This window comes from Solanum lycopersicum, chromosome 1, assembly GCF_036512215.1.
Source record: "Solanum lycopersicum chromosome 1, SLM_r2.1".
Taxonomy (NCBI): domain Eukaryota; kingdom Viridiplantae; phylum Streptophyta; class Magnoliopsida; order Solanales; family Solanaceae; genus Solanum; species Solanum lycopersicum.
In genome coordinates, this window is record NC_090800.1 from 76635942 (window position 1) to 76659361 (window position 23420).

At 32.7% G+C, this 23420-nt stretch overlaps 6 protein-coding genes across 10 annotated transcripts; 4 read left to right on the top strand and 2 right to left on the bottom strand.

Annotated features, from left to right (window-relative positions):
- Positions 1 to 1330: 1330 nt before the first annotated feature.
- On the top strand, positions 1331 to 2876 carry LOC101257702 (glutathione transferase GST 23-like). Of its 2 annotated transcripts, none has more exons than XM_010325023.4 (3): positions 1331 to 1468; positions 1610 to 1943; positions 2153 to 2876. In XM_010325023.4, the coding sequence occupies exons 2-3, from the start codon at positions 1629 to 1631 to the stop codon at positions 2507 to 2509; spliced, it is 672 nt and encodes a 223-aa protein (XP_010323325.2). In that variant the 5' UTR covers positions 1331 to 1468; positions 1610 to 1628; the 3' UTR covers positions 2510 to 2876. The 2 variants fall into 2 exon arrangements, with proteins under 2 accessions (XP_010323325.2, XP_004229524.2); XM_004229476.5 differs by having other exon boundaries at positions 1617 to 1943.
- A 1007-nt stretch (positions 2877 to 3883) lies between these two features.
- On the top strand, positions 3884 to 4415 carry LOC101253021 (glutathione S-transferase U8-like). Its single transcript, XM_004229536.2, has 2 exons — positions 3884 to 4198; positions 4392 to 4415. The coding sequence occupies exons 1-2, from the start codon at positions 3884 to 3886 to the stop codon at positions 4413 to 4415; spliced, it is 339 nt and encodes a 112-aa protein (XP_004229584.2).
- A 1869-nt stretch (positions 4416 to 6284) lies between these two features.
- On the top strand, positions 6285 to 7509 carry LOC101258000 (glutathione transferase GST 23). Its single transcript, XM_004229477.5, has 2 exons — positions 6285 to 6857; positions 7020 to 7509. Exons 1-2 carry the CDS (start codon positions 6543 to 6545, stop codon positions 7374 to 7376), a joined length of 672 nt encoding a protein of 223 aa, XP_004229525.1. The 5' UTR covers positions 6285 to 6542; the 3' UTR covers positions 7377 to 7509.
- A 1936-nt stretch (positions 7510 to 9445) lies between these two features.
- Positions 9446 to 16139, bottom strand: LOC101253623 (pentatricopeptide repeat-containing protein At3g03580). Of its 4 annotated transcripts, XM_069291477.1 has the most exons (5): positions 13699 to 16053; positions 13151 to 13591; positions 13013 to 13071; positions 10676 to 11267; positions 9446 to 10392 (listed from the first exon to the last, which is right to left on the bottom strand). In XM_069291477.1, exons 1-2 carry the CDS (start codon positions 15916 to 15918, stop codon positions 13562 to 13564), a joined length of 2250 nt encoding a protein of 749 aa, XP_069147578.1. In that variant the 5' UTR covers positions 15919 to 16053; the 3' UTR covers positions 9446 to 10392; positions 10676 to 11267; positions 13013 to 13071; positions 13151 to 13561. The 4 variants fall into 4 exon arrangements, with proteins under 4 accessions (XP_069147578.1, XP_025886946.2, XP_004229586.2 ...); XM_026031161.2 differs by having other exon boundaries at positions 13151 to 16139; XM_004229538.5 differs by having other exon boundaries at positions 9446 to 10439; positions 13151 to 16139.
- LOC101253319 (uncharacterized) lies at positions 10069 to 12573 on the top strand. The gene is made up of 5 exons (XM_026031165.2): positions 10069 to 10310; positions 10652 to 11271; positions 11650 to 11758; positions 11833 to 12153; positions 12239 to 12573. The coding sequence occupies exons 1-5, from the start codon at positions 10158 to 10160 to the stop codon at positions 12290 to 12292; spliced, it is 1257 nt and encodes a 418-aa protein (XP_025886950.2). The 5' UTR covers positions 10069 to 10157; the 3' UTR covers positions 12293 to 12573.
- A 690-nt stretch (positions 16140 to 16829) lies between the features above and the next one.
- Positions 16830 to 20697, bottom strand: LOC101253935 (serine/threonine-protein kinase PEPKR2). The gene is made up of 3 exons (XM_004229539.5): positions 19494 to 20697; positions 17800 to 18096; positions 16830 to 17476 (listed from the first exon to the last, which is right to left on the bottom strand). The coding sequence occupies exons 1-3, from the start codon at positions 20260 to 20262 to the stop codon at positions 17118 to 17120; spliced, it is 1425 nt and encodes a 474-aa protein (XP_004229587.2). The 5' UTR covers positions 20263 to 20697; the 3' UTR covers positions 16830 to 17117.
- Positions 20698 to 23420: the final 2723 nt, after the last annotated feature.

Below are 23420 nucleotides of genomic sequence, written 5' to 3' on the forward strand. Positions count from 1 at the left end.
GGTAAAGTAAAATTATCGAGAAACGGTAGACTATTGCATGCAACAATGCAAGTATAGATAGGATTATAGGAGAAACATTCGCAATTTCAAAATTAAAAAGAAATTTCTCAAGATATAACTGTTATATATTCATCTGAACTAGCTAATTCACATAGTTTGGCTCAATACTTTATGATCTGGTATCGATTAGTTAAATTTAAGTTTGACCTGGTATTCATATATGGTGATCAATTGCTTAAGTCAGTTAAATGGGGTGCTGATATTTATACATATCGAAGATTTGGTGAAAGTTTAATTTGTAAGATGGTGGTAACAATTATAAAGATTTCTTGAAAAAGGAAAAGACTAGTTTTAAAAATAAATAAATTAAAAGATAATTTCAATTCGTAATGATACCCTAGAGTTCTCTCTTTATATATATTATTCTTTTGTTGATTAATATTCAAAAAATTGTTAATTATTCCTATCAGTAATAAGAAGTTATGTTAAGCTTATTATGGACTTCTAAAATGAGTCCAAAAATATAATTTTTCTTTATAAAATGACTTAAAGGTACATTTTAAGGGTAAAACAAATTACTGACTTTTCTTGACATGTCAAAAGTGACAAGTAAAAATAAAAATCTATTTTAAAAATTAGTGACAAGTAAAAATGAATGAGAGACTATAATTATATAAGGATCAAAATAAAATTGTCAAAAGTTCTATCATCCCTAATTGTTAATATGCTTGAGAATTATAATAAATATGACGATTACCTGTGTCATCATGCCACATAAGTGTCACGTAAGTTTCACATGGCACAAAATTGCCCATTTAGAAAGCTTACATATGAAGAAGTATAATATTATCAACTGTACTTTATATAAAAGCTCAAGATTTGAAGATGAATAGTTAATTTTTTTAAAAAAAAAATTAAAGAAAGATGATCAATTGATGAAGTTGTTATTAAACAATTTTTGTATTGAATATATGTCGTTGAAAAAGGAGAAACACTTTCAGAACTGTTCGATAACTATGCAAATCATGTAATTTATTTTTAATTTTTTAGTTTTGTTTCAAATATAAAAAATATTGAATACATATATTTTTTAATCTTAACTTAATTTTTATTATTTGGGGGAAAAAAGGCTAGTCCATGGTAGAAGATTCTAGATAATTATGGCAATTTCTTAGATAAAAACTAGAATATCATACATATTTCACGAGAAGTCCTTAGAAAATTCTAGACACGTAGAGAGTTCTAGAATAATGATACTTTATAAATATATAAGGACTGACATAACAATAATTATTTATATTTTTAGCCCCTAAGTTAGTATATAAATAGATGAACATCCATCCACAAATCATCCAACAAAAATCAATAACATGAGAACAAAGTTTAGGTATACCAGATGAAAACAAGAGCAAAGACTAAGTGAAACAATCCGTTGGACTTATCATTCCCCACACATTGTTGTCATAAGGTAATTATTTTTTCGCAAAGAATAAATTTATATTTTTGTATCATAATTTCTTATAAGTGAAATGAGCATGATTTTAATTTTTAAAAATTTTTATTGGTCCCACATAAGTTATAATTTTGCGAGTGTATAAGTAAACATTAGCTTGCAGATCTAAACAAACATGGCAGATGAAGTGAAGATTTACAGGAATTGGTCAAGTCCATATGGCTTGAGGGTTGTTTGGGCGCTGGATATCAAAGGCATCGAATACGAAAACATCTTTGAAGATTTAAGCCAGAAGAGCCCTCAACTCCTCCAGTATAATCCTGTTCACAAAAAAATTCCTGTACTTGTACACAAAGGCAAACCAATCTGTGAATCATTGGTGATTCTCGAGTATATCGACGAGACATGGAAGGAAACAACTCCTTTGCTACCTAAGGATCCTTATGAGAAAGCCATTGCACGATTTTGGGCAAAATTTGTGGACGACAAGGTAAGATATCATTGATATCAGATCAATAATGAAATTTATGTTAACTATTTTCGTGTATTTATATAATTTGACTTTAGGCCACTAATTTTATTTTATTGAGTGTTATTTGTATATTTAACATTTGAGCTAAGTGATCAATCGGAGAATAGGCATTTTTAGTTATTGAATTGGTCATTTTCGTTGATATTTTTGTCTTTCATGAACCGCAGCTTCTGCCATCAATATGGAGTGTTTTCACAGAAAAAGGATATGAGGCGAAGAAGGAAGCTCTTGTTCCAGCAATGCAAAACCTAGAATTCATTGAAGAGCAATTGAAAGGGAAGAAGTTTTTCGGTGGAGAAAGTATAGGATATGTGGATCTCGCACTTGGTTGGATGGCGTATCTTCTTGATGTATTTGAGGAGGTACTCGATCTGAAGTTGTTTGATGCAGACAAATTCCCGCTCTTATCAGGATGGACGAAGAACTTTTGTGATGCTCCGGCAATCAAACAACACTTGCCACCCAGAGACAAACTAGTAACCAAATTCCAACTGTTTCATGAAAAATTTCAAACAGCAAATTAAATAGTGAAAATTGTTGTAGTATAAGTACCTGAGCTGATTGTGGAACCGTTTGTATGATCAACTACTTTTAAATATGCTTTTCGGACTATGTATCAGGAACTTCTAAACTGCAAATTGTAGTTGTATTAGCTTTGAACTTCAATTGTAATATTGGTAAAATTGCAACTTTGTATGAATAATGAATGCAACATCTCATTGCATCTCTTTATATTTTAAAAAATAGTACTTCTTTTGCCATTTGTCTATGGTCATGAATAGAACTAATAATCTTTACTATCTCTGAGTGAATTAGTTCATCAGTTACTGTAAGATAGTGTTCATGTGATTGTTTCAAACTTGCATAAACAAGACCTTTCTTCCAAGTATCTATCTCACTCTTACTCCGCTTGAGAAGAAGATGGATTCTTTAGCAATCGAGGAGTTCTTTGAAAATAAGTATTTAATGCCAAGGATAAAATATGAAAAAAAAAATTATTGTATGTCAAAAGCGATTAGTAAAAATGTAAATTTATTTTAGAAAATGAGTGAAATAAAGTGAACAGAAAGAAGCATATAATATAAAGATCAAAATTATTGACTTAACATACTTACTAAAAATTATAAATAAAAGGATAATTTTATTATATTACTCTTGAAATATAATAAATACAGTGTTTTGGAAAAAGTAATAAGAAAATAACTATAATGAATGATATGAATAGATTAGAAACTGAGTGTAAAATTATCCATAAATTTTATAAAGTAATCAAGTATTATTAGATATTTATTTTTAATACAAAGATAAATATTATTAAACAGAGGGTGTAATTATTTATATTTTAACTCCTAAGTTTATAGATGTGAGCACAGAGTTTTGGAATACCAGATGAAAACAAGAGCAAAGACCAAGTCAATAGAAAAGACATGGTGAAAAAAATAACTGGGCTTGTCATTTCCCCACACTGTTGTGATAAAGGTAATTAGTCCAAACTCCAAATCATCTACGAAAATCTAATCTTTAAATTCTCTTATTATCATTATCCCCTATTAGTTTTATAAATTTTCAAAACTCCTCATTTTCACGCATCAAAATAAATGTATCTCGCGCATCAAATTAATGTATCATGTATAAAATGTATATCAGATTAGTGTATTATGTATAAAATGTAATATACCTTACTTAATGATTAATGTATCTCGCTCATCACATTAATGTATCAGCGCTTATATTATTGTATCAGTTTAAGAGATTTTGTAATTATAAACTTATAAGGAAAAAATGCTAATTTTACCATCTTTTGCCCTTTTTTAATTAATTTAAGGAGTAAAAGAGACACTTTGTGAGTGTATAAATAAACATTAGCTTCCAGAATTCAGTTGCAGATTAAAACAAATATGGCTGATGAAGTGAAGCTTTACAGGACATGGTCAAGTCGATTTAGTTTAAGAATCATTTGGGCACTACATATCAAAGGGATGGAATACGAAGCCATCTTTGAAGATTTAAGCCATAAGAGCCCTCAACTCCTCAAGTATAATCATGTTCATAAAAAGTTTCCTGTACTTGTACACAATGACAAACCAATTTGTGAATCACTGGTGATCCTCGAGTATATCGACGAGACATGGAAGGAAACATCTCATTTGCTACCTCAGGATCCTTATGAGAAAGCCATGGCACGTTTTTGGGCAAAATTTGTTGACGACAAGGTAAGATACCATTGATCACTATTGAATTCAGAACAATATAATTTGACTTTAGACCATTAATTTTACTGAGTCGTATAAGTACATTAACATGTGTATCTATATAATTTGACTTTAGACCAAATACCAACCGCTTCATGAAAAATACCAGACATTAAATTGAATGGTGAAAATTGATGCAGAATGTGTCTTATAGGTTATGGAAATAGCAATAAACTGATTGTGAAACTGTTTGTATGATCAAATACTTCTGGATATGATTTCTAGACTATGTATCAGGAATAATAGAAGCATTACCTGGCTATATATTTTTAACTTTTTTATTAATATAATAACTGAAAGAAATGTTTCTAGCTTTCTCTTGTTAATATTCACAAAATTAATAATTATGCCATCATTTAATTAGTAAGAAGTATTGTTAAGCTTATGATGTATTTCTAAAATGAATCCAAATGTAATATTTTTTCTTTATAAAAGGGCTAAAACGTACATTTTAGTTTATATTTTTTAAGAATTTAAATGTATTAAATCATATAATATATGGACCAAAATAAAATTTTATCATTAATTAAAGGGTCAAAAGTTCTATTATTCCTGATTATTAATTTGCTTGAGAACTTTTTTAGTAATAAATATGACTACTTGCCACATTATCTTGTCATATAAGTACCACATAAGATTCGAAAGAGACTCCTCTACAATAATGATCTCTCCAATTTCTTGAAGTGCTACCTTATATAATTGATATGTGTCCATTTAATTATTTAATGGACCAGATTAATTTTCTTGATCAAATATCATTAACGATGGTTATTAGTAATTCTCTCTCCTCTCTTTTCTTCTCACTTTTTTTGACCAAGTATCATTAGCCCTGGTTATTAGTAATTCTCTTTCCTCTCATTCCTTTCTTAATTATCAAAGAAACGCTTCTTTCCCTCTAAAACTATCCGAAAAAATAAAGCAATCAAACATCATTCGTGTAAATTAACAAATGAAAATTAAAATTATATCAATATTTTAATGTTTTTACATTTATATGTGAAATGAAGTGATTAGCCCTAATTAAGGATTACAACTATAAATACCATAAGAAAGAAGATCCAAAAAATAAATGGAGAATTTCACAGAAAAAGAATATATGAAAAAATATTTTCCTACTCATTTTTCGTGCCCATTCTAGATCCATTAGATGCAGAAACTCCAAATTGAAAAAATGATGTTACGAAAAAGACGATGAAATTTTGTGGAATCAAGCTTCAAAGAAATAGTTTCATGGTTGAATTTTTAAATTTTATAACCCAAAGTCATCCTTTGAATTTGTCTTCTTTTATCACAGTGTGAAATAATGAAAAGGAAAAGTGATTTGTTGTCAACAAATCAAATTCTTTGTTAGAGAAAATGTTTGTTGCATAATCAAGTGAGGAAGAGAGAGAATTAAATACTAATAACCACGATTAATGGTATTTGATCAAAAAAATTAATCTGATTCATAAAAAATTTAATTGACACATTTCAACTATATAAGATAGACTGGAGAGATCATTACTGGAGAGGAGTCTCTTCCGTAAGTTTCATACGACACAAAATTGCAAGAGATTATATTGGAAGAAGACTAGTCCATAATAGAAGCTTCGAGAGAAGTGTGAGAATATCATGCAGAGCCTAGAATATCATAGTTTTTTCTATCTGAAAGATTTTTATTCTAGACGCAGAGAGAGTTCTTGTAATAATACTATTTGTAAATACATAAGAACTTCTATAATAATTATAATATCCAGAGCCTAAAATATCATAATTTTTTCTATCTGAAAGATTCTTATTCTACACACAGAGAGAGTTCTTGTAATAAGACTATTTTCTAAATATATAAAAACTTATATAATAATTAATAATTTACACTTTTATTCCTAAATTAGGAATATATAACTAGATAAACTTCCATTTGTAAATTCATCTCACAAAAATCAATCAAAATTCCCTACACATCTTTCTTCCTATACTCTTTACACTAAAGCACAAAGTTTTGGACTTGTCATTTTCACACATACTGTTGTGATAAGGTAATCAGTCCAAATCAAAATATAAGAAAATTATTTTTGTCAAAATTTTCCAGGCTTTGTAACGCAATGCCTGACATCAGATTTTGGCTTGAAACTTTAAAATATTTGAGAAAGAAAATAGCAAAGATTTGTAATATTTATACATCCCCTTTGTGAAAGTAAAGAGCAACGTGAGTGGATCATTTGGACTTTTTGCCCCTATTTTGTGTGGATCATTAACTTATATTTCTCATATGACAAATAAATAAACATTAGCTTGAAAATATCAATTGCAAATTAAAACAAACATGGCTGATGAAGTGAAGCTTTACAGGACATGGTCAAGTCCATTTGGTTTGAGGATCGTTTGGGCGCTGCATATCAAAGGGATCGAATACGAAGCCATCTTTGAAGATTTGAGCCAGAAGAGCCCTCAACTCCTCCAGTATAATCCTGTTCACAAAAAGATTCCTGTACTTGTACACAAAGGCAAACCAATCTGTGAATCACTGGTGATTCTCGAGTATATCGACGAGACATGGAAGGAAACAGCTCCTTTGCTGCCTCAGGATCCTTATGAGAAAGCCATGGCACGATTTTGGGCAAAATTTGTGGAAGACAAGGTAAGAAACTGTTGATCTCTCTTCATTTCAGAACAAAAATACTTTAGTCTATATAATTTGACTTATAGGCCACTAATTTTATTGAGTACCGGTGAATACACTTGAACAAATAGGCATTTTCAGTTATCATTTTCATTGATATTTGTCTTTCATGATCTGCAGCTTCTGCCATCAGTATGGAGTATTTTTACAGAACAAGGATATGACGCGAAAAAGGAAGCTTTTGTTCCAGCAGTGCAAAACCTAGAAATCATTGAAGAGCAATTGAAAGAGAAGAAGTTTTTTGGTGGAGAAAGTATAGGATATGTGGATCTTGTACTTGGTTGGATGGCGTATCTTCTTGATGTTTTTGAGGAGGTACTCGATTTGAAGTTGTTTGATGCAGACAAATTCCCGCTCTTATCAGGATGGATGAAGAACTTCTGTGATGCTCCGGCAATCAAACAACACTTGCCACCACGAGACAAACTAGTAACCAAATTCCAACTGCTTCATGAAAAATTTCAGACAGCAAATTGAATGGTGAAATTGCTGCAGTGTGTGTCTTTATAGTTATAGGGAAATAACAAGAAACTGATTGTGGAACTGTTTGTATGATCAACTACTTTTGGATTATGTATCAACAATAATAGAAGTTTAATTTTCATGGCAATATATTTTTAATTTTACTAGCTTCTGACGTGTATATCATGTTAATTAGCATAGATATTTCCAAAAAAGATAAGTGTGTGAGGTGTAAAATACAAGCTAAAATAAATGAATGGTGCAGCATATTCAATTGATATTATGATCATTGCCAAGACACATCATACACAAATATTCTTATCAACTGAATTATTTTGAAAACTAATACTATGACGACTTCAATTATACAATTCTTGTAATATATCAAATATTCAACTTGTTAAAAGTTCTTTTTAATATGCTACAACACATAATTTAAATGTTGACATTATAGTTACAAAATATTTAATGCATTAAAGCTTCCGCCTTCTTCTTAAGGAATAATCCCCTCCACTTTTTTACAAATGCATACATATCGATAACTTGTCGTCGAAGAAAAGTAGTGTTTTGTAATAATTGTAAAGAAATTCGATCAATATATGTATTCCTTAGGATGGCTAATAGATCATTATCAATTTCATATTCTACACCTACAAAATAAAAGTATTTATTTGTTAAAATTATTAATTTTATCATCTATAAATTTTGATAAAAGAAATTTTTGTCAAGTTATAATATATAATTGAATTATGAAATACAACACAATCATTTGTGAGATATTAACACCATGACAGAAAAAAAAAACCAATATAAACCAAAAATTATATAATACTTTTGAAGGTGTCTGCATAACTCAATTTCCCTAATTTCCAATTCATAAACAAAAAAATTAAATAGAAGCATAAATAACACTAACAAAACAAAGAAAACATCTGGAGGTATATGCTAGATATGTTGTCAATGACAATCTAACATTCCCAAAAAGCAATGTGCATATCACAATATCTAGATATCAAAATAAATAGGAAAACTAAGTTAATTGCTCAATAATTTGTTCATGAATGGATAGAAAAGCATCAATATACGTTGTTAAACTTACAACTCAAAGCTAGGACTGTTATTAGGAGCAATACATAAAAAAAAAAAAAACTACAACGAATAGCAAGTGATGGATATTTATGTTTTTAAAGAAGGCTAAGCCACATGATAAATATGCTATCTCTGGATGAGGTTAGTTCCAGCAAGCCAAGTCACAGTGATCTCTTAATATTTGAAGTTCAAGCAAAAGTGAACAATTGGTTACAAGGGTTAAGAGTTTCCCCGGATAAGGGAAGTTAATTCATCTTACAGAGTGGAAGCTAAGACCAAGATAGGAAGGGGTATTGTGACATCACAAAACCGAGACACCAGACAAGAAGTAGCCACAAAATTTTGCAATATCAAATTGATGTTTGTGCAAGAACAGCGAACAACGGGAGCAAAAGTTCGAATAGTGTATTTCAAGTTTCAAACTTCCCAACGAATAAACAGAAAATAAGGGTAACAAAGTGGCTATTGATAAAGAAGAAAACAAATTTACATGACATAACATAAACAACAATATCACAAAAATAACAATATCAAAAACATAGCGACTCATGATATGACATACACAGTAAAAAGGAAAACACAACAGTTCTTGATAAATAAAGAGGCAAAAAAAGTTTACCTGATGTATTTGAATTAATGAGGCACAGAAAAGAGAACAGATTAATGGATATAACAATGGAGACATTTATAGAGATGACTAAAGAATCTGAAAAGGTTTATAACAATTTGACATTCATAGAGATGACTAAAGAATCTGAAAAGATTTTGCATCATCTGATAATTAAAGCAATGGAAGTTGGAAAAAGGATGTTACACCAATCGGCTGAGCAGAAACGTATACTTTCTGGAGAATTAAATTAGGGCTGAGATTATCAGCAATTTTTTTTAAAAAAATTAATATTTAAGTAATACTATAAGGTTAAAAGGGTAAATTAACTTTGGGGTAAAGAGGTTCCTACTTATAATAATATATGATTAATAATAATATGAAAGTCTCGTTTCAATATTCCGATGTATTAGATTATGAACCAAACAGTATCACATTAAGAGTAATATTGACATAAAAACATACATAAACTATTGTGAAGTTATCAATTACACACCTAAACAATGTGTACTATAATTGGGTAACTGAAATTCACAATAGTTTCGTAATTAAGTTCAGTAGAAGCAGATGTTATTTGACCAAGAACAAGCTTGGTCATATCGCAGGAGTGAAACATCTATATGTACAATGAACCTTCTTCGTCAGAGACTGAGTTAATATATAGTCCCACTTTGGGGACTTCCCTTTGGGACAGGTAGGATTTCATAAGGTATGACAACTGGTGCAGCTTTGGCAAAAATGTTTGGCCGGCAGTTGGCCAACAGAGCTTTAAATATTCAATCTGCCCCTCTCTGATTGAACTAAAGAAGATTTAGTAATAGAAACTTTACCTTTTGTCATTTGTCAATACTTCCATTTTGCAGCCTTCAATATTTCATCTTTCTTCCGTCATGACTGGAACTAGTCATCTTTAACTTTTTGAAAACATGTCATATCTATCTCTGAGTGAAGTAGTTCATCAGTCACTGTAAGATTACATGTAACATTTGGGCAGGAATTGACCAAATCCATAGAGAGTGTCGAAGTGACTGTTTCAAACTTGCATAAACAAGACTTTATTCCAAGTATCTATTCTCACTCTTACTCTGCTTGAGAAGAAGATGGCTTCTTTCGCAATCGAGGACTTTGTTGGAAATGGATCTCTGCAAGGACTTCTACCAAAGCTGCTGGAGGAAGGCTGGGATGATGTACCAACTTTGAAGACTATGAATGCAGACGATATGAACGAGTTGAACATGACTCAACGACAAAAGGTTCTCTTTATTGATAATTCACCCTTTCTTGTTATCTCTCGAGAAAATCATCTGGGGTTCATCTTCATATAATTTTGCGAATCTGTGTCAATAAATGAGTAACTCTTGTGTTTCCCTAGATAATATGACCTATCACAAGAATTAAGTTAACAACAGAAATAAGATAATAAAGCTTCATGTGCTTAATCAAAAGTCCTAAACTCCTCCATTCCATTTCTATGTTATTTGCTCAAATTAAAATATGGACACAAATTTGTCAGGCTAGTGTTCTGTACCACTGAAAAGTTACAGAAAAACAAACTAAGATATTGCTCTGATGATTTATTTATTTCCTAATCTAGGATGCACTGGATATCAGGTCTTACCTGCACAATCGTGCACTGATGCAATATGCGGATACGCTTGAGGAGTCTGGGAAGTCTCTTCCTGAGCTTCTTAAGCTAACCAAAGTAGATCTTACTACAGTGTATGGAATGAAAAGGGGCCATGTTGCCCGTTTTACAGACAGAACTACAACTTCTGCGGGAGACACTTTGTCAGAAGCCTATAATCTCCAAGCGAGCAGAAGAACAGCCTCAAGGAATGAGAGTCTTTACGAGAAAATTTCTGCTGTCACCACCAGGAAGCAAAGTATGACAAGATCTCTTGGAAGAACCAATACAGCTTATGATGCATCCCTTGAACAATCAATGGCTGATTTCAAAATTAAAGATGGACATGTTTTTAAGGGAATTGTAGCTTCAATGCCAGATGAGCCTAGAGCATGTGGCTGTGTGCAGGCAACCCCAGTAATCGAGAATGTTGCTCCTTATTCCTCCATTGAGAATATCTCAGTTCAGAAACTGACACCAGAGTACAAGATTGGAATGGAGCGTCTGGTGAAATCAAAGACTCCACCAATGAAGGCTTCAGAGCTCTGGCGTGATAAACCAGCAGTGATTCTATGCATTCGTCGCCCTGGGTAAAGCATCAAATCATTACTGCAATTCACACCTATAATTAATAAAAATCGTAGCTAGATTGGTATGCTATATCTTAGACGCTGACTATTTTAGGTTCATACACATACTTGGTTAAAAAGAAATAAAGGAACATCTTGCAAGAATCTCACAAGGAAACTCAAGTCAATATCTGCATAGAACTTCACCAACAGTAGATGATCTAATAGTCTCTATGATTTCAGTAAACTCTGATGCACTGATGAAGGATACAATCTAGGAAAGATTTTTCCTTGAAAGAACAAGTGATATTTACTTTTTATAGGAAAGAAAATGAAATTAATTATTTATTTACAAGCAAGAATTAGTGCGTCTCATATCAAAAAGACTATCGGAAACAGGTGCATCATGTGCAGAGCTGAAGCCCACCAACTCTATGCAAAGAAACCAATATTTGACGCGTTAGGGATTCAATTATTTGCTGTTCTTCATGAGCAAATAGAAGCAGAGGTAACCTTTTTCTACATTTTCTTTGACATTTCTTTGGAAGGACCTGGTTTTTTATGCTGGGTTTTGTTATCCAGGTAAAGGATTTCTGGCCTCGATATTGGGGTGGTGTAGTCCTCTTTGACAGAAGCATGGAATTTTATAAATCTCTGGGAGGAGGAAATCTTCTAAAAGATAAGTTCATATCAGGCTTTCTTTTTAACCCTAGAGCTATTGCAAATTACAAGCGAGCAAAATCCATGGGGGTGGAGCAAAACTTCAGGGGTGAAGGTGAGATAAAAGGAGGACTCTACATTGTTGGCAGAGGAAAGAGTGGAGTAGCTTATCAATTTATTGAAAGGAATTTTGGAGACTGGGCACCCCATGCTGAAGTTTTTGAAATCTGTCACCAGTTGCAGGTAACATTTCTGGCTTCTCTAATAAACACATTATACAATTAAGTTTTAACTTTTGGTCTAATGAAATTTTCTTCATATATTCCAGAATCCACGGGGAAGTCAGTTAGAGTTGCCCCAATCAATACAGCAACGGGATTAGATATGGTTATTGCTTCTATGCACCAGGCCCTTGCTTTTGAATATTAAGCTCAAGAAGCTATCTCTTCCAAACTTCCAACTGTTATGTTTCATTACCACAGCAGTTTTATTGTACGAATATCACTACTGGAGTGTTAGAGTCTATCGAGACTGGCAATATATCTGTTACTTGTGAATCACATAAAATAGAAGTGTCATTTTGTAGATTGTACTCAATTAGATATGATTGATGGATGAAAAGATCCACATAAAAGAAGGTCACGGCCATGATTCTACCAGTTACATTTCTTTTACTTGATGTATGTACAAACCCATACATGAAAGTGGACTGATATTTGAGAATTACATGGTTGGACTATTGAATTAAACGTCCAGTACATGGTGGTCCACAGCAGGAAATTTAAGTACCCTTGACCTACCAAAAAAGAAATATAATAGTATACCTTTTTATGCATCACTATGTTTCTACTTCCAAATGAGCAAGTAGGCACACTGCTCCACCGGAAAGAAACAGGCCCTTCGACGACAATGATCAAAATTAAAACAAATAAAGAAGAAAAGACAAAGTGCAACCATTTATCTGAACTACTGTCACTGCATAAAAGAGTTTCTAATGAAATACCTAATAATGAGTCAACAGAAATACACAGAAGTAAACAGCACTTGAGGTGGCTCACAAATTCTATTACAGCAATTTCACCTTTAAAAAGTAAAGACTTACCAGATACGGGAGACCTTAATAGTTTTGCATCTGTCTTGAAGTCAACTAACGCACCAATCCTGCAAATAAAGCTAGAAATATAGTACAGGAAATATAGCTTGAAATCTCACATATCTAATAAGCAGAAAGATATCTCACCTCCAGATTGTTTCCAAATGATAGAGCCTTAATTTGCTCAATTGTAGGGATCTTTCCATATTTTAAGTATTAGGAAAGACAACAAACTTTAATTACCAGCGGTCTCTGCAGCTACATGTCCCATCCTTGAACAAGTGAAAGCGATTTGCATCTCTAACTAGTATTTCCCTCTGAACAATTTTTGACACATACTTGGTCCAAGTGTGGCAATCTCCACAAACCCGTAGATTCTTCATTACTTGCAAAGGTGAACCTTCTTTTGTGTTCAACAATCCAAATGCTATAGCAAGTCTTTCACTATGCCCATAAAGCAAATTTATCTTCTCATCTTCACCGACATCATGCAAAACAAATTTTAAGTCAGCAACATAACCTTCCTTGTCCATTGTTCTATTGAGGTCCTCTATGAGCTCATTGACTTGCTTGAATTGTTGAAAGGACCTATCACCAGTGCCAAAAATAAAAACTCTGTTAGAAATCTCAATCCAGCTACATCCTGGGTCTTTCCTAAGACCTCTAGCTTTCAAAGATTTTCGTATTGTTCTCACTTGGTCCCACTTCCTTAAGGAGGCATATACATTGGAAGCTAAAACATTATACCCAGGATCATCAGAGTTCAATTCAACAAGGCGTTCTACGACACGCTCAGCAGTCACGGTATCTCCACTAGCTCGACAAGCACTAAGTAGAGATCCCCACATACTTGCATCAGGCCGCAGCGGCATAGAAAGGATAAAATCCTCTGCTTCAGCCAGTAGCCCAGAACGTGATAAGAGATCAACCATGCAAGCATAATGTTCAATCCTAGGCTCAATGTTGTATGTTTTTCTCATTTGGTTAAAGCATGCACGACCTTCTTGCACTAAACCAGAATGGCTACAAGCATATATAACGGCAACAAAAACAATATGATCGGGAATAGTACCCGTCTCCTTCATCTGCTGAAAAGATCTGAGAGCCTTCTTTCCTTCACCATACATTCCATATGCAGAGATCATTGCTGTCCATGTCACCACATCTTTAATACTCATGTGCTCAAAGACCGATATCGCATTCTTTAAACTCCCAGTTTTAGAGTACATCTCGATCAGTGCATTTCCAACAGGGACTTGTGACTCAAATTTGAGCCTGATTATGAAGCCATGCAGCTCTTTTCCCTGTCTTTTGGCAGCAAGTAAGGAACACAAAGGCAGCGAACCTAAAATGGTAGCCACATCTGGCATGAGTCCTTCCGTTCTCATCCTACTGAGCATCTTTAAACCCAAGTAACTTTCCTCATAATGGCTACAGGCAGCAATAATAGTATTCCACGTTACAATATCTCTACTAGTCATGATCTCAAATTGCCATACTGAATGCTCCATTCTACCACATTTAGCATACACGTCTAGAAGAGCATTGCCCACAATAAGAGTGGAATCATATCCTCTCTTAATTATATCGCAGTGGAGCTCTCTTGTAAAATCCACGTCCATCAATTTTGTACACATTGAGAGTAGTGTGACAAAAGTGACAGAATCAGGTTGCAAGTCTATCCTCATCATCTTAAGCAGATCAACTGCTTCTTTATTAAGCCCGTTCTCAAAATAACCACTAATTATTGAGTTCCATGAGACCAAATCCCATCTTTTCATGTTGTCAAAAACTTGCCTTGCAGCCACCAAATCACCACATCTTGCATACATGTTAATTATGATATTGCAAGCAGTCGTGTCACATTCGTATCTGTTTTCCAAAATATAGTCATGAACGTATCTTCCAAATCGTAAATCCCCCATATGCCCACAAGCTTGCAAAACAGAAGTAACTGTAAGGAGATCTGGCTTGTGTTCATCAACCATTTCTTGAAACAATTTGATGGACTCCTGATACAACCCCGAGTGAGAAAACCCACAAATTATAATATTCCAAGTGACAATATCTCTATATATCATCTCATCAAAGATTCTCTGACAGTCCAACAACCTCTCAAACTTAAAGTACATTGAAAGCAGACCATTACTCACAGCCATATCTCCCTTAATGCCACTCTTCTCCACCAACCCATGAACCATCTGACCCTGTTCAACCTCCATCAGACCCCCACATGCAGGTAAAACACTAGACACAGTAAAAGCATCAGCAGCAACACCTGATAACCTTCCCTCTCGAAAAACTTCTAAAGCCTCCTCCCAATACCCATTCGCACTATACCCTGAAACCAAACTATTCCAAGAAACCACGTCTCTACTAGGCATTTCATCAAACACCACACGCGCTCTCCCTAATTCGTTCATCCTCGCATACATATCAATCAAAGCATTACATATATACAAATCTGATCCAAACCCCATCTCCGAAACCTCATTATGCACAATTTTCACCATTTCAAGATCCAATAAACTGCCACACGAATTAATAATCGAAGGGAATGTATAATTATCAGGCTTAACATTTAATTTTCTCATTTGGGTATAAAAGTCTAATGCTTTAGACCATAACCCATTATGGGTCATGGCTCTAATGATAGTGTTCCATAAGTAAACATTATGTGTAGGCGAATTTATGCGGAAAATGGATAATGAAGAAACAGGGTCTTTGAACTGGGAGTACTTCGAAATGAGTTTTCCACAGAAGAACGTTGATTGATGCTGGCCTGAAACTACTATGAGAGAATGAACTTTGTGGAGATCAGTTTGGTTAGTTACAGAAGATAATGCTCTTAAGATTAAAGAATGGAACCAATATTCAGTTCTTTGGCCTACAATGCCAAGCTTTATGGTCTTCATGGATGAAAAAAATAAATATGATCTTTTGGAATTTTTGAAACCACAAGATTTTATAATATTCTGGGTGTGAGTTGGCAGCTACACCGCCACGCCACCAATCTCAAAGTTTTATTTCTAAACTCTCCATCTTTATCAAGTTTTTTTTGATCTTTTTATTTCTTAGATTTGTTACATTTAAATCGAGCATCTTACATAAACAATGTTTTTATTTCTACAACTTTGTGATATTTCTAAATGTATATTGTTATAGTTGATAGCTGTAAAATATGAAGAAAAAAAAAATTTAAGATGGTAACGAAAAATGTACATATTAACGATTCAATATAGTTGGCCAACTAATAATCTAAATTTGAGGTAATAATTGTTGCATCAAAAATATTTTCTTTGCCAAAATCTGATGTTGGCTTTCTATTTCAAAGACAAAAAGCTTAATCCCTGATGTGACCAAAGAAAAGTGGAACAACTAAGCAATCAGTGTACTTGTAATGCCCATTTGAATTACTTCAACAACTAACCAAGAAGCTATAGAACTTGAGCAATTAAGACAATGGATCTAATTTGAAAAAGGAAATCGTTTGTGCATTGATTCTACAGAAATTTAGGGTTCGTAATTTAATTAAAAAAGTAGTATCTAAATTCGAGCTCTTATGAACTAACATCCCTAGGTACTATAGCAGTGCCTTTGTGCCGAGATTTTCGGGATGCTGCTTGGTATAGACAGTTATGAAGATAATAATTGGTTCCATAAACCATATGAATGAAAACTAACATCAATAGAATACATTGCCACAAACAGCTACTGAGTAAACTACAGCTAAATGCTTCAGGTGTACAAATAACTGATACCAGTGCCTGAAGAGAAACATTCAATTAGTGATGAGGAAGTCACAAAGTTCAAGAGAAACAAATAATAAGAGATATAAAACCAGTTAGTTTTTCATTGTATTGTAATAACAAGAGTCAATCCTATACTGTCATCAACTATTTACATGTTTGTACAGATACCAGTGTATCCACTGTCAGGTAAATGAGTGTGTTAACGGCAATAGACCAGTGTTATTCAGGTTAATCTGCATCCAAGCTTCTTTGTACAATCAGAAATTGCACACTGGTAACTTATAATTAATCAGTCTCCTCTAAGAAAAGGGAGGCATCAGCACTATAATGTCAAGACACCTGTACATGGATTGTAGATGGGATCAGAAAGCCTTGCAAAGGTTAGAATTCACGTTAGACGAACATTGTTCCCTTATTGGACTATTGTTGACACACAGTCTGCTTCGTTTTGGTTCAGATATCCTGCAATGCAATATCGCTGCTGCAAGCACATCAACTAAACCAGAGTCGTCGGATTCTTCAGATTCCCTGTTCAAACTTCCACACCTTAAATCATTGGTTTCTCCATTGAGAGATTTACAGCATCTCTTCTTTCCATCTGATTCTAATCTAGAGGTAATGGCTGGTATTTGGCTTGGTGTTCCAGAGAAATGCTTTGGCTTCAACCTGACAGACACCATCTTCAAAGTGCGCTCTGTGTAGAACATCATCCATGGATGGCCTGAAATACATCTTTAATCAGTAATTTGGAAATAAAATAACCAAATGTTAATAATTATTTGGTAAAACAGATCAAGAAAAATTTATTCAAGCAAAAGAACGACATAAAAATGTTAAGGTGGGTTCTCTGTGTGTAAACCGGCGCAAAAGTAACAGAAAATTGTCAATATGTCAATGGCCTTAATCATTCAGATTATTCTCTCCATAGTAAAAATCATGTATAATCAAAACTAAATAGGATTAAAAAATTGTCAGCCCAGTTACCTACTTAATGAAGCAACTAGCAAAGAAACCAGCCAGTTACAAACAAAGTAAGATGCTTACTTAAAACTTCTTCAGCAGTTATCCTTGCAGCAACATCCCTTGTAAGAATCCGCTCAAGAAGATCACGTGCAAGTTTAGATACAGATTGCCATTTTTCAGAGTGAAAATCAAGTTGCATGCTTTTAATTGCCTCAAAAAGAGCGTCCAAAGAGTCCCCTTGAAATGGAAGGACACCAACCAGTAGTCCATGTAAAAGAACACCAGCACTCCAAATATCTGCTTTTTGACCATAATCCCCTGTAAGAACTTCAGGGGCCACATACGCAGGACTTCCAGCCAAACCACTTAAACTCTGACCTGCATTATAAAAGTTAACTCCATAAATAAGGTGAAAATTGAGTTACGATGGACATATCTGGCCTATCCTTTGCTAAGTAAAATAATTCCTCATCCTTCAGAAAAGACCAGAGGATAATATAAAAGGAAAAGCAACCAAAAAAATTTAGACTAAAGCAAAACAGCATATGCCACATTGTAACATTATGATCAGATGTATTTAGGGTTGTTCCATGTTTACACAGAAAAATAATATTTAAACAAAAAAGCATATGGGGATCAACTAGGAGAATTCAGCAGTCAATCGGCAAGTAAACATCTGAATTGCTCAAAAGCATCATGCCTAGAGGTAACTCAATTAAATGATGATTAGTAAACTACATTCACGACCATAGATTTAGAAAGTTCACTAAGGTTTATTTGAAGGTACGTTCTACCAAATTCCATCTACTTGTGGGGCCAGGCAAAAAAATCCTGAGAAGTGTATTCCTTTCACCATGGAGTCTTCTCCCTTACAGTTCTTTTTCCCGAGGGAGTACTCTTTAGGAAGTTAGATCTCTATAGTTTCGACTTCCAATTATTTGCTGATGTGTGGCAATTTAGTCAACGAATATAGTCCATATAACTTGAGTGGGTTCACTACAAAAGAAAAAGAGAGAGAAGTTGTGTGAAACCCTAACTTGTTTAGCTTAGCTTAGCTTCCCCCCCCCCCCCCCCTCATTCCTGACTCCATGACACCACTCTGTCCTACATAGCTAGTTTCTTGCTGCTCTGAAATTATATTCCATACTTTTTCTGGTTTACTTGGACTTCGCATGTTGAAGCTGAATTATGTTTAATTTTGTTAGGGAAATTACCCTCGATCTAAGTTTTCTTTTTCCTTTTCCGTATACTCCCTTACATCATTTGTATGCTAAATCCTAAACCATTCGGGAAAGCCCATTGATTTGGGCTTGGGACATCCATGTTGGAGGTCTCTAAGTTCGAAACCCCTTGCAGCGAACACGAGGGGTTTGCCTTCTGGTTCGAGCTCGTTGCACCGCGATTGCCTAGTGCGGGGTTACCTCCCATGTGTGGTTTTATTTATGTTATATTGTCTTTTGAGAAGACAAGTTCAAGATACTCTCCTCATGCCTATGAAGTATGTCTACCCACTCTAATAGTAGTCAAACTTAGATTAAACCAACAGTGGAACATGTAATTAAAAAACTAAGGCATACACTACTAGAAACAACTAGCAGTTGGAAGAGATATGAAAGCAAATGCTAAGCAGAAGCATTGCTACTGAGACTAGACGAGCAAAAGGTCCCATAAAAATGAAGCAAACTTCCAACACCTGGTAAACATGATAGTGCAATAAGTGACAACAAAAAGAAGCAAGTGTAACATATATAATTGGTTCCGGTGCAATACTTTACCATTGGCAATCCTCATAGCCAAGCCGAAATCTGCAAGCTTTATCTTCCCAGAAGCAGTTAGAAGGATATTCTCAGGCTTAATATCCCTATGTACAACTCCCATATCATGGCAATATTGAATCACCAACATCAAATCCTTAAATATATTAGCAGACTTCTGCTCCGAATATCTTCCCTCCTTCGTCATCTCGTCAATCAACCTCCCACCAGAACACAACTCCATTACCAAATGAAAACTTTCCGCATCCTCATACACTGAATGCAATGTCACCACACCCGGGTGCCCTGATAAGTGTTGCATTATCTCTACTTCCTTATGAACTGTCTCTTCCCCTTTTGGCAGTGTCTTACAAGCAAATTCAACACCAGTAGCCTTACTCCTACACAAAAAGACTGACCCAAATTTACCCTTCCCCAAAGCTTCCCCCATAACATAATCATCTTCAATCTTATTCTTCCTACCCATTTGCGTCGCTGCCTCTATACATCCTATCTTTCTCTTAACCCCTCTCCCACACAAACTAATCGAAGAACTCCCACTCGGCGGCGCAGTTGCAGCAAGCCTAGTTCTACTTCCACAAGACCCAACAGTAACCTCACAACACAACCCATCATCTTCCTTGCACCTTTTCTTCAACCTTCTAGAACATTCCTCTAACGAAAAACGAGTTTTCAAATTCGACATCGAAGATCCCGAATCACGAATCGAATTCCACATATCTCTCTGTCTAGGGCACAAAATCTCACATCCTTTTCTCTTATTCCTCATCAATCAATCCCACTATACCCCAAATTACTCAAAACTAATCCAAACCCAATTCACGTATCACCTAAACAGTGACACTGAAAATCTTTCAACAAAAAAAAACACAAAATTCAAGAATCGAACCTCGTACGACAGAAAGATGAAATAATAGCCCAAAAAATCAGAAAAAATTGAGGGATCAATAGTTATGATCACAGACGGAAATCCTTCAATGATTTTAAACTTAATCAGAACTCAGAAGCAAAACAAATCTGCATTGAGATCATATGGATTTAGGTTTTGCTTTTGAAAGAGAGGTGGAAAAGGGGTTCTAGAGAGTGTTTAATAGAAATTAGAAAGAAATAAGAAAAGAGAGAAAATAATTTTGAGCTATTTATAAGAGTTTATAATATAAAGTTTTTTATTTCTCTATCCTACACGTAATAGAAGTCAAACGTCATAATTATTTTAAGAAACTATTTTATTATATAAAAAATTTGTAATTTTAAATTCAAGAAACTTCTTCTTCTTTTTTTAATGTAATATATCTAATTTTAAGTAATTTGTACTATTATTTTTTATTGCAAAGGTGAATTATAATGCTACTTAAAATAATTTATAATACGATATTGAAATGATTTGTTATGATAATATGAGTAATATTTATGCATATTGTTTCCTTATATAATTAGGTTTAGTAAAGGAAAGTTCTTAATGAAGGAAAAAATTATATGGTAACTAAATTCCTTTTTTCAAAAGGCTAGCAAGAGTTTAATTTTCTTATAAATTAGAGACTTTATCACTTAATTGCATAATTTATTATTATTATTATTTTGTATTATTATTATTAAAATAAAATTTCTACTTTTTTTTTCTTTTTTATTTCTTATAACAAAGTTTAATTTATTATTGAACCGATAATCATGCCATAAAATCTATTGTGAAGTATTACTAAAGATTGTTGCCGAGATATTTGGTTCATAAGAGAAAAATACACAATTCAAAATTATCGAAACAACCGTCAACATGTTTTTCGATCTTTATTTTAGGTATGGAATAAGGTTTTTTTCAATATTTTATTTTTTATTTCTTTTATTTATATTTTATCGTATTTATTATAATTATATATTTTATTATCATACCACAAAAGAAAAATGATCAAAAAGATGAAATTTAGATACGTTGAATATGAGTTTTAATTTAGATTTCTCAAATTTACATGATCACCAAGTTGATTATATTAAATGTCAGCCACTTAATTTAGTCATTAAAATTTACTACTCTTAGTTATTTGACAAAACAATGTTTTTGAACTTGGAGTCCTAATGATTTATTAATATTTATACCAAGAGATCCAGTTGAACTAATCTTATTCAAATAACATGAGTACTAAAAAAAAAGGGAAACTAATTATTCATATAGGAGTACTAATTTTTAAAAAAATGGAGAAGGGGAATGATCATCTAAAATCTAATGTAGGAGAAACATATGGTGTATCGAGTGATAATTATTTTTTTTATCTTTAATTAAAGATTTTGTATTTGAGTTTCCCTAGGTATGGAGTAACCTTGTGGAACTTTTGGGTGCAAATATGAGTTTCACCGGGTTTCTATTGGAGCGTGAATTCAAATTTAGTTGAATTTTAATGTGAGGATTGTATACTGGGTCGAAAATAATAAACTACTTTATCAGAAATATAGCAAACACAAAATTTATATCTGTATGTTATGGCAAAGTTTGTATAATTGTGTTCCATATCAAACATAAATATGTATATTTCGTTATACATATATTAAAAAAAAACAGTTGCATAATTCGTTTTACATATACAAAAAAAAATCAGTTGTATAATTCGTTATACATATACAAAAGAAAGTAGTTGTATATAAAAGATCAATTGTATAATTTGTGTATGTATAAAACGAGAAAGAAAGAAAGACAAAAGAAAACTGCGCAGAGGAATATTTATATTGTATAATTATATGTGTATATGACGAATATATATGTATTTGTATGTATATATATACAATTCTCTTGCTTTATACAAACAGAAACACAATTTATGCATTGTATTTCTGTTTGTATAAGTGAAAGAGACGAGGATAACGAACGAGATTTGAGAGAGTGACGAGCGAGATCAGGGAGAGAGGAACAAAAATATATGTATTTGTACAATTTTCTCTCGCTTTATACAAACACAAACACAATTTATACACCAAACGAGAGTGAAGAGCGAGATTCCACCAGGGAGATTGGCGAAAATAGCAATAATTTGCTATAAGGTACAATTAAATCAAAATATATTTATAACATTTAATTTGAATTAATAGTTTGCTATTATATACAATTTTCTCTATTTTGATTGCCCAAATTTAGTCGAGCTACAATAAATATCGGACACAAAATTTTAACAGATATCGTACGCCAAATAAAAAACAAAAAATAAGTAAATTAACATGCGAGAAAATATAAAATAAGAAAAAATAATTTATTTATTTATTTAGAAAAATAGCTTAGGTGAAAAAACAAATCATTTTTTTTTTAGCATGTCTAAGTGCAATTGACTAGATTATGATTCGTTGGTCGATTCAATTCAATAGATAAATTTTGAGACAATCAGGTTAAATGGATTTAAATAGTAGTCTAATGAGTCCAAATATAACTCAAACCCCAAATATACAAAGAAATATGTAACATAAATTATTTATAATTTTTGAAAAAAAACATGAGTTGATATTATTTAAAAGAAAAATACATTATGTTTTACATTTTTTCTTTTAAAAAATAAATAAGAGAAAAAGGGATGTTTGTTCATATGGATGAGATACGTTATAGCTTCTTATTTTATTCAGTTTGATCATATTTTTGTATAAATAAAACTTTTAGATTAAAATTATAAAATATAATAACATTTAAAACACACACACACATATATATATATATATATATATATATATATATAAATGATAACTTTTAGCCTGTTTAAATTGCCACTTTTATTGAAGTTCAAATTGCAATATTGGAACTCCATTTCATTAATTTGAAATTTTGTATGTTTTCGGAGGCATCATTCTCAGTTACATCATTTTCAACTATACATTATTTTCATTTCTAAAGATTTAAATTTAAGACATCAATTTAAGAGTGAAAGAATCTCAATCATCCTATCACAATTCATATCG

What these genes read in the sequence shown, in the direction of transcription:
- LOC101253319 (XM_026031165.2), top strand. Translation starts at nt 10,158, where the DNA reads ATGGCTTCTTTCGCAATCGAGGACTTTGTTGGAAATGGATCTCTGCAA. An exon ending in ACATGACTCAACGACAAAAG is followed by an intron (nt 10,311 to 10,651) that starts GTTCTCTTTATT and finishes TTCCTAATCTAG; the next exon opens with GATGCACTGGATATCAGGTC. An exon ending in CTATGCATTCGTCGCCCTGG is followed by an intron (nt 11,272 to 11,649) that starts GTAAAGCATCAA and finishes TATCGGAAACAG; the next exon opens with GTGCATCATGTGCAGAGCTG.
- LOC101253935 (XM_004229539.5), bottom strand. Translation starts at nt 20,262, where the DNA reads ATGAGGAATAAGAGAAAAGGATGTGAGATTTTGTGCCCTAGACAGAGA. An exon ending in GGCTATGAGGATTGCCAATG is followed by an intron (nt 18,097 to 19,493) that starts GTAAAGTATTGC and finishes TTTATAATGCAG; the next exon opens with GTCAGAGTTTAAGTGGTTTG. An exon ending in AACTGCTGAAGAAGTTTTAA is followed by an intron (nt 17,477 to 17,799) that starts GTAAGCATCTTA and finishes GATGTATTTCAG; the next exon opens with GCCATCCATGGATGATGTTC.
- LOC101257702 (XM_010325023.4), top strand. Translation starts at nt 1,629, where the DNA reads ATGGCAGATGAAGTGAAGATTTACAGGAATTGGTCAAGTCCATATGGC. An exon ending in CAAAATTTGTGGACGACAAG is followed by an intron (nt 1,944 to 2,152) that starts GTAAGATATCAT and finishes CATGAACCGCAG; the next exon opens with CTTCTGCCATCAATATGGAG.
- LOC101258000 (XM_004229477.5), top strand. Translation starts at nt 6,543, where the DNA reads ATGGCTGATGAAGTGAAGCTTTACAGGACATGGTCAAGTCCATTTGGT. An exon ending in CAAAATTTGTGGAAGACAAG is followed by an intron (nt 6,858 to 7,019) that starts GTAAGAAACTGT and finishes CATGATCTGCAG; the next exon opens with CTTCTGCCATCAGTATGGAG.
- LOC101253623 (XM_026031161.2), bottom strand. Translation starts at nt 15,918, where the DNA reads ATGAAGACCATAAAGCTTGGCATTGTAGGCCAAAGAACTGAATATTGG.
- LOC101253021 (XM_004229536.2), top strand. Translation starts at nt 3,884, where the DNA reads ATGGCTGATGAAGTGAAGCTTTACAGGACATGGTCAAGTCGATTTAGT. An exon ending in CAAAATTTGTTGACGACAAG is followed by an intron (nt 4,199 to 4,391) that starts GTAAGATACCAT and finishes TGTGTCTTATAG; the next exon opens with GTTATGGAAATAGCAATAAA.